At 40.2% G+C, this 16,636-nt stretch overlaps 3 protein-coding genes across 3 annotated transcripts in view; 1 reads left to right on the top strand and 2 right to left on the bottom strand.

The window, feature by feature from the left end:
- Nucleotides 1–8,336, bottom strand: part of LOC139964701 (uncharacterized) — a 104,592-nt gene extending 96,256 nt beyond the window's left edge. Inside the window, exons 1-2 of the mRNA XM_071966558.1 lie at nucleotides 8,241–8,336; nucleotides 8,012–8,067 (exon numbers count right to left, since the gene is read on the bottom strand). Coding sequence (XP_071822659.1) covers nucleotides 8,012–8,014 — 3 coding nt within the window. The 5' untranslated portion in view covers nucleotides 8,015–8,067; nucleotides 8,241–8,336. The remainder of the gene's footprint in view (nucleotides 1–8,011; nucleotides 8,068–8,240) is intronic.
- LOC139964695 (alpha-catulin-like) overlaps nucleotides 1–16,636 on the bottom strand; it is a 185,658-nt gene that overhangs the window by 13,452 nt on the left and 155,570 nt on the right. The window lies entirely within an intron of this gene.
- On the top strand, nucleotides 12,356–14,753 carry LOC139964708 (uncharacterized). Its single transcript, XM_071966566.1, has 3 exons — nucleotides 12,356–13,487; nucleotides 13,773–13,879; nucleotides 14,249–14,753. Exons 1-2 carry the CDS (start codon nucleotides 12,384–12,386, stop codon nucleotides 13,830–13,832), a joined length of 1,164 nt encoding a protein of 387 aa, XP_071822667.1. The 5' UTR covers nucleotides 12,356–12,383; the 3' UTR covers nucleotides 13,833–13,879; nucleotides 14,249–14,753.

Below are 16,636 nucleotides of genomic sequence, written 5' to 3'. Positions count from 1 at the left end.
TCCTACATAAACACCTACATAAACACAAACGTCAGCATTCTGCTGAAGCGAATGCAACAGAAAAGACTTTATTGCCACGATATAGAGAGGGAGAGACAGAGGGGGGGGGGGGGGAGAGAGGTTCCGGGGCACGGAAGTGGAAGGTTCTTAAATTTTCATGGGAAGAATAACTTGGCTTTCTTATCATCCTAAGTGTCTTCGGATGTTTTACACTCTTCGAGTGGATGAACACCCCATGCCCCCCTTTCCATCAGGTTTATATTCTTCAGGTAAGGGAAGGGGGTGGTTGGAATACCAAAAGTGACTATTAGAAATGATAACAACAGTTTAAGATTTACAAAAGGAGGGCTGACGGTGCATGAGTACTAGAAGTAGTCCACACACTGCCCTGATGGGTTGGGGAATACCCTACAACACAGCGTCGTGAAGAGTTGCATAGAAACATATCTTCAATATGATGGAATATTTTGAGATGAGAAAATGGCCATTTTGATACACTGGCTAAGAAAGTTTAAGACAAAACATAACATAATATAAAAACATAAAACTCAGAGAAAGAACTTTGTATGGACTCGTTAAATCCTTCATTTAATTCATGTCTTTACAATATCTTGACATAATACATCTTTCCATGAAAAGTAAAAAGTCCAAAGAACAAAAATCATGTAGCACCAATAATAAAAAATATCTCTGTTACCTTAAATTATACTTGAAATAACACTTTCATTTCATTCCCCCAAATAAAAATACTCAAAAAAATTGTGTCTGACTCCAGAAATAAACTTAATTAGAAGACTTTGATAAAGTGTCATCTTTATCACTGACACTAATGTTGTGTTTTCAAGTACGAATATTTGTTTGAGTAGTTTATCAAATTTTGTATCTTTGATTACTTGAGATTCACACTCTTTATTCTTTTTATAAGTTGAATTTTATGTTAATAACTAATGACGTTATTAATTTTCAAACTGAATAGTCAGTCAAAGAGATGAAGTTCTATTTCTGACCATTCTTGACCTTTGTTCTTAAATAATCAAATCAAATATTTCTTCCAGAACATGTTTCAAAGTAGATTAGGAAAAGAAGTTCTAGATGGTTGACAATCTTAATTTTGGAACCTATATGGGCCTACATAGGTGGAATATATAGAGGGCCTGCATAGGCCGTATATACAGAGGGTCTGCATAGGCCATATATATTGAGGTCCTGCATAGGCCACATATATATAGGGCCTACATAGGCCACATATATAGAGGGCCTGCATAGGCCGTATATACAGAGGGTCTGCATAGGCTGCATATATAATGGGCCTGAATATATAGAGGGCCTGCATTGGCAGCATATATAGACGGCCTACATAGGCAGTTTATATAGAGGGTCTACAAAAGGTGGCATATATAGAGGCCCTGCATAGGCCACATATATAGAGGGCCTGCATATGCTGCATATATAGAGGGCCTGCATTGGCAGCATATACAGTGGGTCTACATAGCTGGCATATACACAGGGCCTGCATAGGCAGCATATACAGTGGGCCTACATAGGTGGAATATATAGAGGGCCTGCATAAATAGAGGGCCTTCATAGGCAGCATATACAGAGGGCCTGCATAGGCAGCATATACAGAGGGCCTGCATAGGCAGTATATATAGAGGGCCTACATAGGCCACATATATAGAGGGCCTGCATATGCTGCATATATAGAGGGCCTACATTGGTAGCATATATAGAGGGCCTGCATAGGCCGCATATATAGAGGGCCAACATAGACAGTATATGTAGAGGGTCTACATAGGCAGCATATACAGAGGGGTGCATAGGCCGAATGTATAGAGGGCCTACATTGGCGGTATATGTAGAGGGCCTACATAGGCATCTTTCATAGAGGGCCTACACAGGGGGCATATATAGAGGGCCTACACAGGGGGCATATATAGAGGGTCTACACAGGTGGAATTAATAGAGGGCCTGCATAGGTGGTATATATAGAGGGCCAATACAGATGGTCTAACATAAACTGCCTTATAGAAGGTATAAAAGGTAAATAGATTCTCTGTAGGTTTGTGCGAGAGAAGGATTAAGGAAGAGAAAAACCTGTGATTTGTACTTTTAACAACATGACTTGGATGTCTGTTGCCCTGATAAGTATTTGAAGTATTAAACTTGAATATTCATATTCATTTAGCAAATGAGAGGACTTGATATATAATTGAATTATATCTGAGAAAAGTACCTTAAAACAAATCAAGAATATGTTAACTACGAAAAGACTTTTTTCATTTTCATCTGTCAGTATTGGAACAAAACTTATCTAGCAGGCCCAACCAGGGTAAATAGTGTATGCAGAACGTCAACAAGCACATAACTTCACTTCAGAGTTTTCTTCTGCCTTTATCGTCCACAAGGGATACATTCTTCTGTCCCATAGGCCCTGAACCAGGCAAATAAGTACGGATACAAGTTACATTTCATAAAATATCATAGACTACAATGTTACTGCAAGGTTACTAAGAGTTGGAACTATAATGTTCTGAATAACAATTAAAGTAGTTTTTCCATCTTATAAAAAGTGAAGGAATGGAATTGACAATATTCCATATGATTTCCAAAATATCTGTAAACAGCCATACATAGAAAATTAACACAAAAAACAACATAATGATGTAAGTATGCAGGCGCGTATCCAGGGGGGGGGGGCGTTGGGGGCGAAAAAGAGGAGAGGAGTAAGAAAAAGAGGAGAGAAAAAAAAAGAGAAGAAAAAGGAAAAAAGAGGGGAAAAAAAGAGGAGGAGAGGAAGGAAGGGAAGAGAAAAAGAAGAAAGAGAGAAAAGGAGAAAAGGAGAAAAGGAGGGAGTAAAAGAAAAACGCCAAGACACCGGGAAGAGAAAGAGGAACAGTGACATCATTACAGCGACCCCTATTATATACACTGGGTAGCCAGTGACGGATCAAGGATTTCGAAAGGGGCGTGTGCCTCATCCTACCCCTTACACCGACAACTCCATTTTTGACGTTTCTATTTTTCCTCTCTCACTCATTATCTATATATATACTATATATGGTCTACCATAACGCGTGTGTGTGTATATAAGCCTTAAACAATTGTAGAATTGTGCTATGAAACCAAATGTGGCTGGTCTCGAACTCGACCGTGTTGTCGGGGAACATGACGCATTTCGGGAAGGGGGCGACCGCCCCCACCCTTCAGCATATTTCTTTTTTTATGATATTGCTAGTAATTTCAAAATTGAAAGTGCTCAGATGCAACTTACAAGGCCTGGGAAGTGTCATTTCCAGCGATCTGGGAGGCATTTTCGGCCAAAATTTGATTGTACGCTTCGCGCCAATAAATGGTCCTGGGTAGTGCCATTTCCAGCCATCTGGGAGGGATTTGCGGCAAACTTTTCTTGTACGCTTCGCGCCAACTCATGATGGCGCTACGCTTAGATACTTTGCCTACAGGCTTCGCCTCTCCCGTGGCAAATTCCTCGCTACGCGCCTGTTCGAATTTGTAAAGCAAACAGCAGATATCACATCATATCAGTGAGCATGAAAATGGCGTTCCAGGATGAACAGCCTCAAAACTGTCCGACTTGCCCGAAAAATAACCAAAAATTTTCGCGCGCTCTGCGCGCGTTCAACATGTTAATGTCAATATTATATAAGCAAGCATCGGTTATTAGGCCTACATCGCATGCCATAGTATACCGTACGGTCCGTCAAAGTTGCGCAGTATACCGCGGGATGCTAATGTAAACAACGAAATGTCTTACGTAGATAGAGAAAAAGCATGGAGGTCCAATTATGTCAAAACTATCTTTTACATTAGTCATGGCGAATTAGGGACTGCAGCCCCCGCCCCTTATGCCAATGTGTGTAGTGTTCGGTTTCGGAAATATCTGCTATTTTTCATTTCCTTCAACCAAGTTTAATAGTAGCGCCGTTATAAGAGGTTTTAATATTTGTACACCAATAAATTAACTGTGTCTGAATTTTCGAAAATTTCTGACCATCATTCTTCATCACCCTTCCCTCTACTCGTGCAATTTCAGAGCTCCCAACTGACCCGCAATTCGCGGGTTGGACCCGCATTCTAACACCCAAACCCGCTGACCCGCGCAAGCTTCCGAAAAACCCGCATTGTAATTGTCAAGTATACATAAAAAAAATTGCATTCAATTTTGACTTAGCAACCATCATTTCTCTAGCATTTAGCATAATATAGTATAAAACCTCCTTTACAGCATCATTTGAACCACAAATTAGCCTATATTTCTTTTCATTGGGGCGAGCAGCGAACATTTTCATGCCACGGGAAAGAATGAATTATCACCTATACTATTCAATTTATTGATGTTACACACAAAAAAATGCATATTTCTCAGAAAATGTTGGGTGACAAAAGCCTTTATAAGTGCCACCATTTTACATGTAGAATGTGAATTTTCAAATTCTGAACAAATAATGGGCTTAAAACCTTGAAAAGTGGGGCTGACGGATATTGTGGGCCGCGACGTAGAATCACCTACAAAAACAATGATCCACAGGTCATGCGGTGAGGTCGAACATGATTTGTGACTGGTGACAATATCTTCAAAAAGGTTATGGATGAAAAAAAAACTATTGGGAAATACTTGGTTCTCAGGCAAAAAGTGTACATCTGGTTGGTCATTTTCAAGGCCGAGAAGTACCATTTCCGGTGATCTGGGTGGTATCAAAACCAGAAATTTTCTTGTACGCTGCGCGCCAACCGATGGTGGCGCCCCGCTTAGATAGAAATTCGCGCCCCCCGGGTTAGAAAATCCTGGATACGCCCTTGTATATGGGACAAGTTTTACCACACTCTTAAAAAATAGAAAAACTGTACAGTGTCTACTGCCTTTCCCGATTTCTCTGTATGTCTACATTTAAGCCACAACATATTGATCTTACTAGCAAATGCAAATTAGGTGTTATATTTTTAAATTTGTCATTGGTGGGTTAAGAGTATACATAAGTCAGCGTGTTGTCAGGAAATTAATACACATGCCATACGGGATGTTTGTCTGTACTCTTAACGGGAGAAAACTGAACGTTTGGCTTATCCCTAGTCTTTTCTACTTTTTCTTTGTACAATTAATTAATTAGTAAAGGTATGGTAATCTAATTTTAACGCAAGTTGAAGTCTATTAAGTTTGTCTCTGGGTGTGGTGGAATGCAAGAATCAACATGCTAAAAGGAACATTCAACATCAGGATAATTGGTTTTTTCAAAGTGGCTATTTTTATGACTAGTTGTAACAATAATGACCTTTTGAGCATGCGCAGTTGCTATTTTTACAGCTAGGAGTACTATTTTTACGACCAGGAGTAACAATAATTTCCGGTTAGGGTTAGGTTCAGGGTTAGGGTTGGATTGAGGATTAGAGTTAGGGTTAGGGTTACCCCTACTTCATGCGCAGTTGCTTTATTTACTTTGAATTACTTTGTTGTAAGAATAGTTTATAAATAATTGTTACGACTAGTTGTAAGAATAGCCACGGCCTTGTTTTTTACTTGGGTTGAAATGCAAGACTGACCCGTTCTAGTTAAGAACTAGTAGTATTTAATTCATTCGAAATTTACAGTACTGCAAGCAGGGTATATGACCAAAAACTTGGTAACACTTGGTCAAAACTAAAAATTGTTGAAATTATTTAAATTAATGCCCAATATTGTAGCAAAGACCGCATATTAAATTTTGATTATAATTAAATAACATAAAATTGGAACAGTCAATACACACATATTTAGGTAGATATTAGGAGACTGTATTAGAAAAGCAGGTATATATAGGAGGACTCTCTCATGCAGACTAAGTCAATTGCACACTTTTAATTCGCTCTTAATTTTGCATATCGCTCGTACAGTATACTCCATATTGAGTCTCTCTATACAATATCAATCTATCTGAATTTTCTCCAAAAGTGCAAAAAAGCAATGTTTAGGAGATATCTATTACTGTAGATACTGTACTGTATGATTAATCATAGGCATGGGAGCCCAATTTGATATTGGGGGGGGGTTCTGTAACGACTTGCCCGAAAAATATAACCAAACTTTTTCGCGCTCCGCGCGCGTTCAACATATTAATGTACATATCATATTGGCTTTGACATTAGTAATGGCGAATTAGTCGGGCAAGCTTAGAACTATATTTTAATTACCATGGAGATTTTTTTTTAAACTTCCTTTAGCTACATCATTACAATTTATTTTTCTTTCAGTAGGTGCCCGAAAAATTCTCAGCATATTGCCCGAATTTTCACAAAAATATTTGGTTGGGGGCTGAAGCTCCCCCCCCCCCGCCAGCCACCGCCTCCTACGCCTATGTGATTAATACCTAAGGCGGATTTGGATTTTTGATTTTGTAAGTTGTCAGCCATACAGTGAAGCAGTCCTAAGCAACACCCTTAGTACCTGTAGGGTGGTCCGGTCAAGTTCAAAGTATCAAACAGCAAAGAACCATGTAGCATGCATTCAGTGCATGGGCGGCGATCTTGGGGGGGGGGAGGGGGATATATCTCCCCATGAAAATGGGTGGAGGGGATGTAATACACCATATCCCCCCACACCAAATGCCAGGGATAAGAATTTTTTCATGCCTACATTTATGCATCATCGTGAATGTACGGCTCTTTTTTAGCTTCATTTCTCGCCTACCATAAACGCAGTGCGATCTTTTCAAATATACCGTCTTTATAAAGCAAGAATAGTTGACTGTAGGCTTCAATGGCCCTATAACAACAAAATGTATTATTGCGCCCACGGTATTGATATAGTACATATATGCACCCTCACAGTATTCATATCATTGATTCATATAGGCCCTATAGTAGGCCTACACACGTACATATTCCCTCGAACAGCTGAGAATCTCATGTTACCAGGGTAATGCTTAATACACGTTTCACCTGGATGCCCTAGCAATCGGTACCTAGGAATGTAACTATGTGTAATTGTGTATTGCATGTGTATAGGCCTATAATAGCCTGCATGAGGCCATTTTCTTCATCGAATAATATAAAAGAGCTCTCGAACATTCTAACGTAGCGCCTGAAACAAGATTGACAGGGGCAATTTTCCCAAAATAACACCCGAAATTAAAAAAAAGTATTTTGGATCCTGATTATGAGATATTTCGGACATGATATCCCTATTTTAAAGTTGGGTATTTGCCGCTTGGAAACCTCGGGAAGTGCCGTTTCCGGCCATATAGAGGGTTTGTAAATCCTAAAATTTTCTTGTACGCTTCGCGCAAACTCATGGTGGCACTACGCTTAGATAGTCAACCAGAGCCGTATATAGAGACGGCTCTGATAGTCAACAAGGTCATATCCCCCCCCCCCCCCCCCACTCGGAAGTACGGATCGCCGCCCATGATTCAGTGCTGCTGTTCTGGATAAGTTTTACAGAAAGTTTCACAGTACTACTGTATAGCAACAATTAAAGGCCTTGCAGTTCTTATTCAGCATAGCCTCTTGTGCATAAATTACATGGTTGGTGGTACTGTGTATCCATACCTCACGCAACAGTTGTGCATCTCTGAAAATTCTGATCTGTCCTTTCTTGCACAAATCCTATTCATTATAAGTCAAAGGTTACATCAAATGATTTGATTTGACAATCTAAGCCACGTTTTGTCTGTCCCTTTATACTAGATAAAGATGTCCTTCCTCACGGACATTGGATGACCTATACCCGTGTAAGATCTAAATGTGATTAAGTGCTTGGTTATGGTTGATAATTAAGATGTACTCTTCCTGTTTCATAATCGATCAAGTATACATACTGTGAAACAATTTCAACTTTGTCTTTCGATGTACGCATCCCTTACGAGCGAAACTTGCGCTAATTTATTATACTGATGCAATGTTTTATTTTAATGCAAGGTGAATTTCCCACAGTACGTACTGTCAACTTTAACTATAGTAACTAAGTAAAGTAAGAGCTGTTATATTAGGATACTTAAGCGAAAAATTGAATCACGCTCACCATTGAACAGCACCATTGAACTCCTCCAGATATGTCCTGCAGCAAACGTCTACATGCTACAAAAATAAGATGGAAATGTTGATTCACACAAGCCACCGATGTAAACAATCTTGAGCGCCAAAAGCAGCTTCCTTTTTTGGTTATTGAAATCAGGAGCAAATGAGTGATTGTTTCTTAGGGTAAAAAAAAATAACTAGGCTTTCAAGACATTTTATGAGGATGTGCTCACCTTCTTTTTTGATCAATTATGTCCCGTAAAATCCATTTTATTAATCCTTGTGTAAGCACGAACTTGTCTGTTCCTTTAACTTTGTAAGACGGCGCCATATATACAAAGGGGAAATATATATGCATACATTATAAGTGCGCGCACAGTACATACGTATTGTGCTGTAGTCTTCTACAGAACAACAGGCATAACGCAGCTTAAACATTTACACGTTCACGTACACAAGCGCGCGTGACGTTGCTCGATCACAAGCCAATCACATTTGTGCGTAATAGTAGCCCCGCCCTGTAAGTTGAATATTGACAGGTGTTTAATTAAGTCATGTGCTGTCTGTTGTAAATGAGACGATCGGCGCATTTGGAAGTTTTGTAATAGACTGTTTATCCGCAAGTTAATATGTTCTCTTTGACTGAAATATGAAATTTTGTTTTACAATAAGTTCGTCGGCGTTTAGTCCCGTCCTCCTTCAATCTTTCCCAGTTTTTGAAAGCTTTTACACGATTTCGCTTTGTACGTAGAAGACCACATACGCAGTGTTTCTGAATTTCCACTACTCGCACTCATTATCAATTGAGAAATAGAGGCCAATCCACGAAGTTGCATGTCTCATCGCAAATATCACTTTTATGGATAATTTATGAGCTATGTAACAATTTGTAAAATTCACACCTTAATTATGAACGCCGCACTGACCAAGTTGTACTTCTACCATTCGACTTTAGCTATATGTCGTAGCTTTGAAATTAAGGTGTGTCCAACATTTGTCATTGAATTCCTTCCTGCAGTATGGGAGAGATGAGATGTGAATCCCCGTAAGCAGGTGTAGATATAACTTACTCTTCAGGAAGTTTGGTGTTTGTGGCCCATAGCTTCGCACCCCATGGAGCAGCGGCGTGATTTGATGTGTGAAAGTTGAATGAAGGGGGGTCACATGGGGAGGGCCTAAGGGGAGGGGTGTCACTCCATTTTTTTTTATTTGATAAAGCCCCCCTAGATGTAATGTGGTGCAATTTTTATAGGTTATTTCCCAGTACTTGTACTTGTATTTGAAAATGTAATGATGCTATCTGCATATAAATCTTGCCAGATTTAAATAAACAGTATCAAATGGATTTTAATAAGAATCGTCACAATGGGTCGATCTTTTTTATAGCTTGTGTATAATGACATTATGAATCAGTATAAAAGTATCGCAGAGTTGTCAGTATTGTTGTGGCATAGCCAACCAAATTACCAACTGAACTGGATAAAAAAGCCAACTCAAAGTATGGAAAAAAGTGTGTGTGGGGAGGGGGGCAAGTAACCCCCAATTGCCCCCTGTAATCCCGCCTATGCTCTGGACTCCTGCCTATCAACCTCAGGGAGTACGTGTATCCCATATTTACTAACACTGACCCGGGAGTTTGTCCCTGAGCTTATACATACACGCTAAGCTGCAAGGGCTTAGGGTTAAAGGTTGTCACCTTGCATTGTGCTTTGATAGTTGTTTTCCTCAAATTTGCCTCAAACATTTAAATGAATGTTTCATTTTTTCTTAGAGGAGAACAACCTCGACAGAATGAATAAAGTGTAATTTTTTCTCCTTTTCAATATAAATATAGGTTCGAATCCTGAAATCATCGGATGATGAGGTTTCAGAGACCACTGACTTCGAGCAGCTTACACGTGATAAGCATAGGCGTACGGGACCATTTCAGTTTGGGGGGGCAGAACTTTTTGTGCCCGAAAGTTCCCGTGACACTATCTAAGCGGAGCGCCACCATCGGTTGGCGCGTAGCGTACAAGAAAATTTTGGGCACACAATGCCTCTCAGATTGCCGGAAACGGCACTTCTGAGGCCTTGCAAGTTGCATCTAAACATTCTTTATTTTATAATCTCACGTTTTAGAAATTTACACTTCCCCAAAAATTTGGTTTATTAGAAGAAGAAAAAATGGTAACATCACTTTGAAGGGGGAAAATGGGACAGTATATTTTTTAAGCTCCTATTTAGTTACCTTATTTATTATTTTAACACAGTACTCAACTACCTCCAGAAAAAACATACATTGTTCAAGGACACGTAAGCGGGATAATGTCGCTGTGTAGGGTGAGACTGCAATTTGTCTCACAAAAAAGTATAAAATATAACAAAGAATATGATAAACCCGTACTTCTATGCTTGTAGGCACCCCCCCCCCCACCACCATCCATGAAAAAGAAAATGTTTCTTCTATATACACTCATGTTGGGGATATCCAGGTCAAGGGCGGCGGAAGCACTTTTAATCTGGGGGGCACCTACATCAAAGGGCACTTTGCAGAAATTCGATTGGACTGATGCAGCCCTCTATTTAGTACCCTTTATAACTCTTATTGTATTATCTTATTTGTGTATACACATCACTCCATCAACGCCCCCCCCCCCTCCTAAAGGAAAATATGCATACTAGCACTGCAATATCCAATATGCAAATTGGGAAACAAGGAACAAGTTTTCTCTTGAGACAAAATGAGGTGAAATCATGCTAGTTGCTAATGTAGGAATCTTCCGAATTAGACTGTTTTTTTTTCTTGTTAATATCTTAACAAATTTTCCATTCGAAATAGTTTTAAGTTTGACCCACAGAAATTCATTAAAAGTCACGGGCTTAGCCAGGATTTGCAAAGTTGTATGCACGACTATCTGAGCGGAGCGCCACCATCGGTTGGCGCGGAGCGTACTATGAAATTTTTTGGTTTTACAAACCCCTCAGATGGCCGGAAACGGCCCTTCCCGAGTGTTCATTATGGTTCCCTGGCCTCTTGCTAACTTGAGGCACCTCAATTTTTATATAGAAAAAAGGCACAATTTTAACCTGAGGAAAAGTGGGGGGGGGGCACGTGCCCCCCGGTTCCGCCGCCCTTGGTCCAGGTAACAATTGACTAGTTAGAAAAAAAATTGATCTTGCAAAAAGCGTGGTAGCCCAGATGAACTGCGCTTCCGGTGGTGTTACACGGAAATATTCGGGCATAATGATGCTGAATAAAGAAAATCATGGAATTGTCGGGCAAAAATTTGAAAAAGTTTCGGGCAAGCTACTGCATATTTATATTCCAGATGACAAGAAATTCGGGCAAAAGTCCTGAAAAATTCGGGCAGCCTAAAAAAAAATATATATATATATATATATTTTTTTTTTCTCCTCTTAGGCTGCCCGAATTTTTCAGGACTTTTGCCCGAATTTCTTGTCCTCTGGAAATTTGGGGGGCAGTCTGCCCCCCTGCCCCCCGCCTCGTACGCCTATGGTGATAAGCAAAGGCGCGGGAAAACCAAACTACTTTCTACTCGAAGAGCAGACGATAGGCGTCGTGCTGGTAGACAAGCTCAGAAGAAGGTTGAGAGACCAGAGGGACTGCAGCAAGGTGGGTTTACATTTCAATTAATATGCTTAAAAAATGACTTCAGAAATCAAAACAGCTTACAGTCAAGGGCAAGCTAAAATTGCCAGATAATTTCTAAAGCTTTTAATTCGTGGATTAAAGGGATGGAAAATTGGGATTCTCCGAAAACCAAATGGTCTCCATTTTTTTTAGAAAAGCAATCTTTCTAAGACGAACGCGCATCCTCGAAAAGACTAATTTCAAAGATTAATTAGCTAAATGATTCAAAAAACATTTTTCTAGTATTCAAACGCTCAGATTATTTCCCAAACAATAATGAACTTTGTCAGTGACGACGAAACGAAGACAAAGATAACTTGATGAACAAAAGAAAATGAAGAAAACAACAGAAATGTCCAAGAGAGACCATTACGAGTCTTTGTATAGCATATCGATGAGCTGAATGATATCATTTTCAAGTTTTAAGATCAGTTAATTGTAACTTACTTTAGAAAGGACCTTCCTCCACTATATTGTTCTTCTTTCCACTTCAGGAACATATCGTGCTACGACGAAAAGTCGATGTCCACCACCAACACCGTCTAAGATTGCTGATACGTCGACTCTTGACCAGAGAGATCGCTCCGTGGATTCGTGTTCTAGTCAACGCGACAACCCGACACAAAACAAATCCAGCAAGCCCTCTATTACATTAGCCGTATCTTCGTCTGATGACATAATACCAATAATTCCAGAATGGAGGATGAGAAACAGGCCTGTCGAAGAGAAGGTCGGTGATGTGATGTCGGAGGAGGAGGAAGCAGAAGAGGAGGAGGAGGATAAGGAGGAGGAAGAAGAAGAAGTAGAAAAAGAAGAGGAGGAGAATACTGTGGCCAATCAAGAACAAGGCAACGAAGTAGCAAGTCATAGCGAGGAGCCAATTATCAATAGAAGAGGCAATGACGTCACATCACGGGAAGAGCCAGTGAGCGATTGGATTGCAGGAGATGGTTCCTGGCAAGATGAGAGACAGGATCAGATGGAAGAGGAACAAGAACCAGCGAATGTATCCATGTCAAGAAGAGCAGGCCCGGAACGAGGAAGTCTTGCAAGGGAGCAAAGCAGAAGGCAGGTAGAATTACTGAGCAATTCGAAATCAATTGAAAAGCGAATGTCGAGAAGGGAATCGAAAAGATCAGAGAAACGAGAGATGGAGAAGAAAACGAGAGAGAAGAAGAAGAAAGTCACCCTGAGAAAAATCTTAAAAGATCAAGTCGACAAGAGACAAGAGGAAATTAGGATTCAGAAGGACAATGAACTGAAAGAACTTCTAAAGGATGAAAAGTTCGCAGAAGCTTACAGACAAAAGAAACAGAAAGAGAAAGAACAAAAGAGGAGAGAAGAGTACTTGAGAGAAAACGGATTTGTTTCTGAGGAGATTGACGACGAAGACTTAAGACAATTTAAATACAGAGCGATCCAGAGACAGATTGCTGAGAAGGAAGAGCGACGAAAGATTCAGAAGCAGCAGAGAGCAGAGGAAGAGAAGCGACTGGAAGAAGAAAAGAAACGCAACGAAGAGATGAAGTTGGAGAGATACTTTGAGCGGTTGAGACTGAAACGTGAGAATGAAAAACAACAGCTGAAGCAGCAGAGAGAGGAAGAGGAGAGGAGAGAGAAGGCGCAAGGGATCCTGGATGAAATAGAAACAATTGCAGAGATGAGGAAGAGAGAAACGAGAGCACGACAAGAAAAGATGATGTCGGAGAGATTATCAGACGAAAGGAGACAAAGGTTGTCTGTTATTGATGAAATTGATGAAAGTAATAGGGAGAGAGAGAACACATCAAACCGCTGCAGAAGTCAATTGCCGAGTGATTCTATTGACGATCTGTTACAGAGGAAGGTATTTATGAATTATAAAAGCCATCCTAATTATTTAATTTTAAAGACCTTTCCTCAATATTGAGGATAAAGTAAAAAAATTTTGTTTTTCAATTCCGAAGATATGTCATATGTTTGAGCATTGCTGTTGATACATACTGACGAGAATCTCCTGTCATACAGACGAAAACCTCATAAACCGTATATTTAATAGTAGAACAAACATAAGCAAACAATATACGTGAGTATCATTATTTATCTGGACTAGTTGTTAAATGCTTTAATTACATCTTTCAAATATCTACAGGTCAAACAAAATCAGACGTCTCAACCAAACCAGAGGACCTCCGTGAGGTTACTGGGATAGGACACAGAGTTGGTGAACTTGTCTCCCAGAGCATCGGCTTTAGTAATGTGAGTGAGAAATATATAATCTTGATTTATGGGAGCGGGTAATGTGATAAATTCAAATTATATTTCACCTTTCCCCAGCTTCATTCAACGTTCCTAAAGTCCTGATGACAACTGAGAATGGGTGGGTGGGGGGGGGGGGGTTGGAGGAGTGTTATTACAATCTTGACCCAATTTCTTCTTTTTGTTCTAACTTAAGTTGGACAAATACACAATCTAAATTCCAATGGCTATAATCCTTCTTCTCTAACCTTAAATCATCGAACCTTTGTTTCAAACCTCACATTACGTCATAAATTATATGGCAATGCCCAACTCTTTCCTCCATCCTGCTATATCGTGAAATGTATTTTACCCTGTTTGTGTTCACAGTTCAGCAACAGATACCAAAGTAGGTTTCATGCATCTCGCTTCCCTGCTGCCATTACCAAATCAGTTCGGCCTCTAAGGGTCCATGCCAACCCAACCCACAGCCCACGCCGGACAACAGTCAGTGACTTCTCTAGACACTAGGCACTCAACGGTCAGAGCAACAGACCACAACCATCAACTGTGACAAACCAAAGAGAAAAACCAACTAGACCAAAAGCTGCAGTTGGGGAACGTCCACCAGTTCCCTCAGTTGGAAGGATCCCGGAATCTGCAAGACTGTTCTTCCAACGGCAACACCGGCATTAAAGACCGGGCATGACTCGGATTTGGCCCAGATGAAGCTTAAGTGTCCCCACTCCCATTTCTCCCCACCCTTCTTTCCCTTCCCTTCTCCCCTTCAACCCCCCCCCATTTCCGCCCCTTTTCCCCCTTTTTTCTTATTCTTCATCCCCATTTTCTCCTTACGCTTTTTGCCCCCTCGGTATCCCTACCCTATTTCCCCCTTTTTTCCCTCCCCGCCTTCTCCCTCTTTTTCCCTTTTTCTTTCTATTTTTTTTCCATCCCGCCCTACCCCCCCTCCCGAAACCAAAAGCCTAAACTACTTTTTTTGTCGATTGATTGCACGATGTTTTTAATTCCATTTCCGCTCCTCTCCACCCCCCCCCCCACCCTCTCCTCCTTCGGCTGATTTTGCGTTCCGAGTTATGAGTCATGTCTGAGCCGAGTTGTTTGGGAGTAAAATCAGAAATTAATACAGCCTCAAGAGATTCTAATTTAGTCAGAGATGTTAATAATAACTGCTGCTCTTTGAAGTGAGAATCGTGAGAAACGAAACTGATTTATGTCTGGGTCGAGATATGTTCGGAAAAGGAACGGAAGCCACTGTAGCCTTCTGAGAATGAAATTTTAAGTGTCAAAGGACTTTTAATATAATAGCTGCTCTTTGAAAGCAAGAATCATGAGAACTAAATTTGTGTCATGTTTAGGTTGAATTAGGTTAATTTAGGTTATTTAAAAGATGAGAACAATGTAAAATGAAACTGAATCTGAAACTAAAGATTTTTAAATTAAATTTCAATCAATACATTTGCAACTCAATATAAAACGACTTACCCCTGTTTAATGTTCTCTCGTTTATCCATTCTATCTACAAATCCTTGTCAACCTATATTTTCAGATTTTCACAGAAATGATTTATGTTATTCTACTATATGTTCTATATACTTTTGCGATGTTTTGAGAACTTGCAATAAATGGCAACACATGGCTTTCCATCTCCGCTGTTTTTGGTCCACCCTTAATTTTAGAGTTATTTTGTAGGCCTAGGCCAATGGAGTGTTGCCCAAATGGACGTCGATTTTAGGAAGGGGGGGGGGGCGGGGTGTTCCCCTCTTATACATTACATCTCTTTCCGTCCACTTTTGTACTTTGGATTTTTAATGTTTTAATTGACAAATCTGTTTCATGATTGACGAGATATGATAAGTTGTCAATTCAAGACATTTTGCAGAAAATTGTTCAATTGCTCTGTTAAAGCAACTGAGCAACCCAACATTTTTCTGATGTTTGCTAAGATATTATCTTGTTATCTAAACAATTTACTGAAATAATGTCAACTTAATGGGGCAAAGTTTTTCTTATGCTGATGGCACTTTTAAGCTTCCGTACTCTCCCATTGGAACAAATTGATGTTTTCTCAATACAGAGCTCTGCTGTGGAGTGTATGCCCATAATTGAATAAAGTGAGGGGGGATGCACATACTCCTGCTTTTTTTTCTAAGTGGGGCCGTCGGGAGGAGGGTGGGGATTCCCTTGTTCCTATGCCTAAGAGGTATTAATAGTTGAACGTGGGTAAATTGGTTGTAGTTAGTTTATGTTGTGGCTTAAGAAGCGATGGTGTTACCTCTCTTTCTCTGACGTGTAGTATTAAGGGCTCGAAAATCGCTACAAGAGAACAAGAAAAATTTAAAAATACTGTAACATCGGTCTCCCAACAACCCTTTCCCTAACTAATAACAGTAACCTTCTACATCCTCCAATTAATTTTTCCTATGAAGGGAACATGATCAAATTTCGTTTCGTTTATTTCTACCATCTAATCACAATGATGCAATTTCTATGGTTAATACACAGTTATAGGCAGGGACGTAGCTAAGGCCTGATGATTGGGGGTGTAGTGGCTGAAATCCAACTGGATGGGTTTTGAAGCCAGAAAATTCCGACTGCTGCCTTGTACCCCCCCCCCCCCATCCCGCGCTACTCGTCAACGATACGGTCAGTGTCAGTCAGACAGACACCCCATCTTTCGCGACTGCACTTTTGTTCCGAACTTTTTTTCGATACATTTGTACCCACTGGCACTCACTTAACAAACAATTAGCCCCCATC

Source organism: Apostichopus japonicus, chromosome 23 (genome assembly GCF_037975245.1).
Source record: "Apostichopus japonicus isolate 1M-3 chromosome 23, ASM3797524v1, whole genome shotgun sequence".
NCBI lineage: Eukaryota > Metazoa > Echinodermata > Holothuroidea > Aspidochirotida > Stichopodidae > Apostichopus > Apostichopus japonicus.
This window is presented reverse-complemented; position numbering and strand designations above follow the sequence as displayed.

Coding starts and splice junctions, on each gene's coding strand:
- LOC139964708 (XM_071966566.1), top strand. CDS start 12,384: ATGTCGGAGGAGGAGGAAGCAGAAGAGGAGGAGGAGGATAAGGAGGAG. Junction 13,488..13,772: donor ACGATCTGTTACAGAGGAAG/GTATTTATGAAT, acceptor AAATATCTACAG/GTCAAACAAAATCAGACGTC.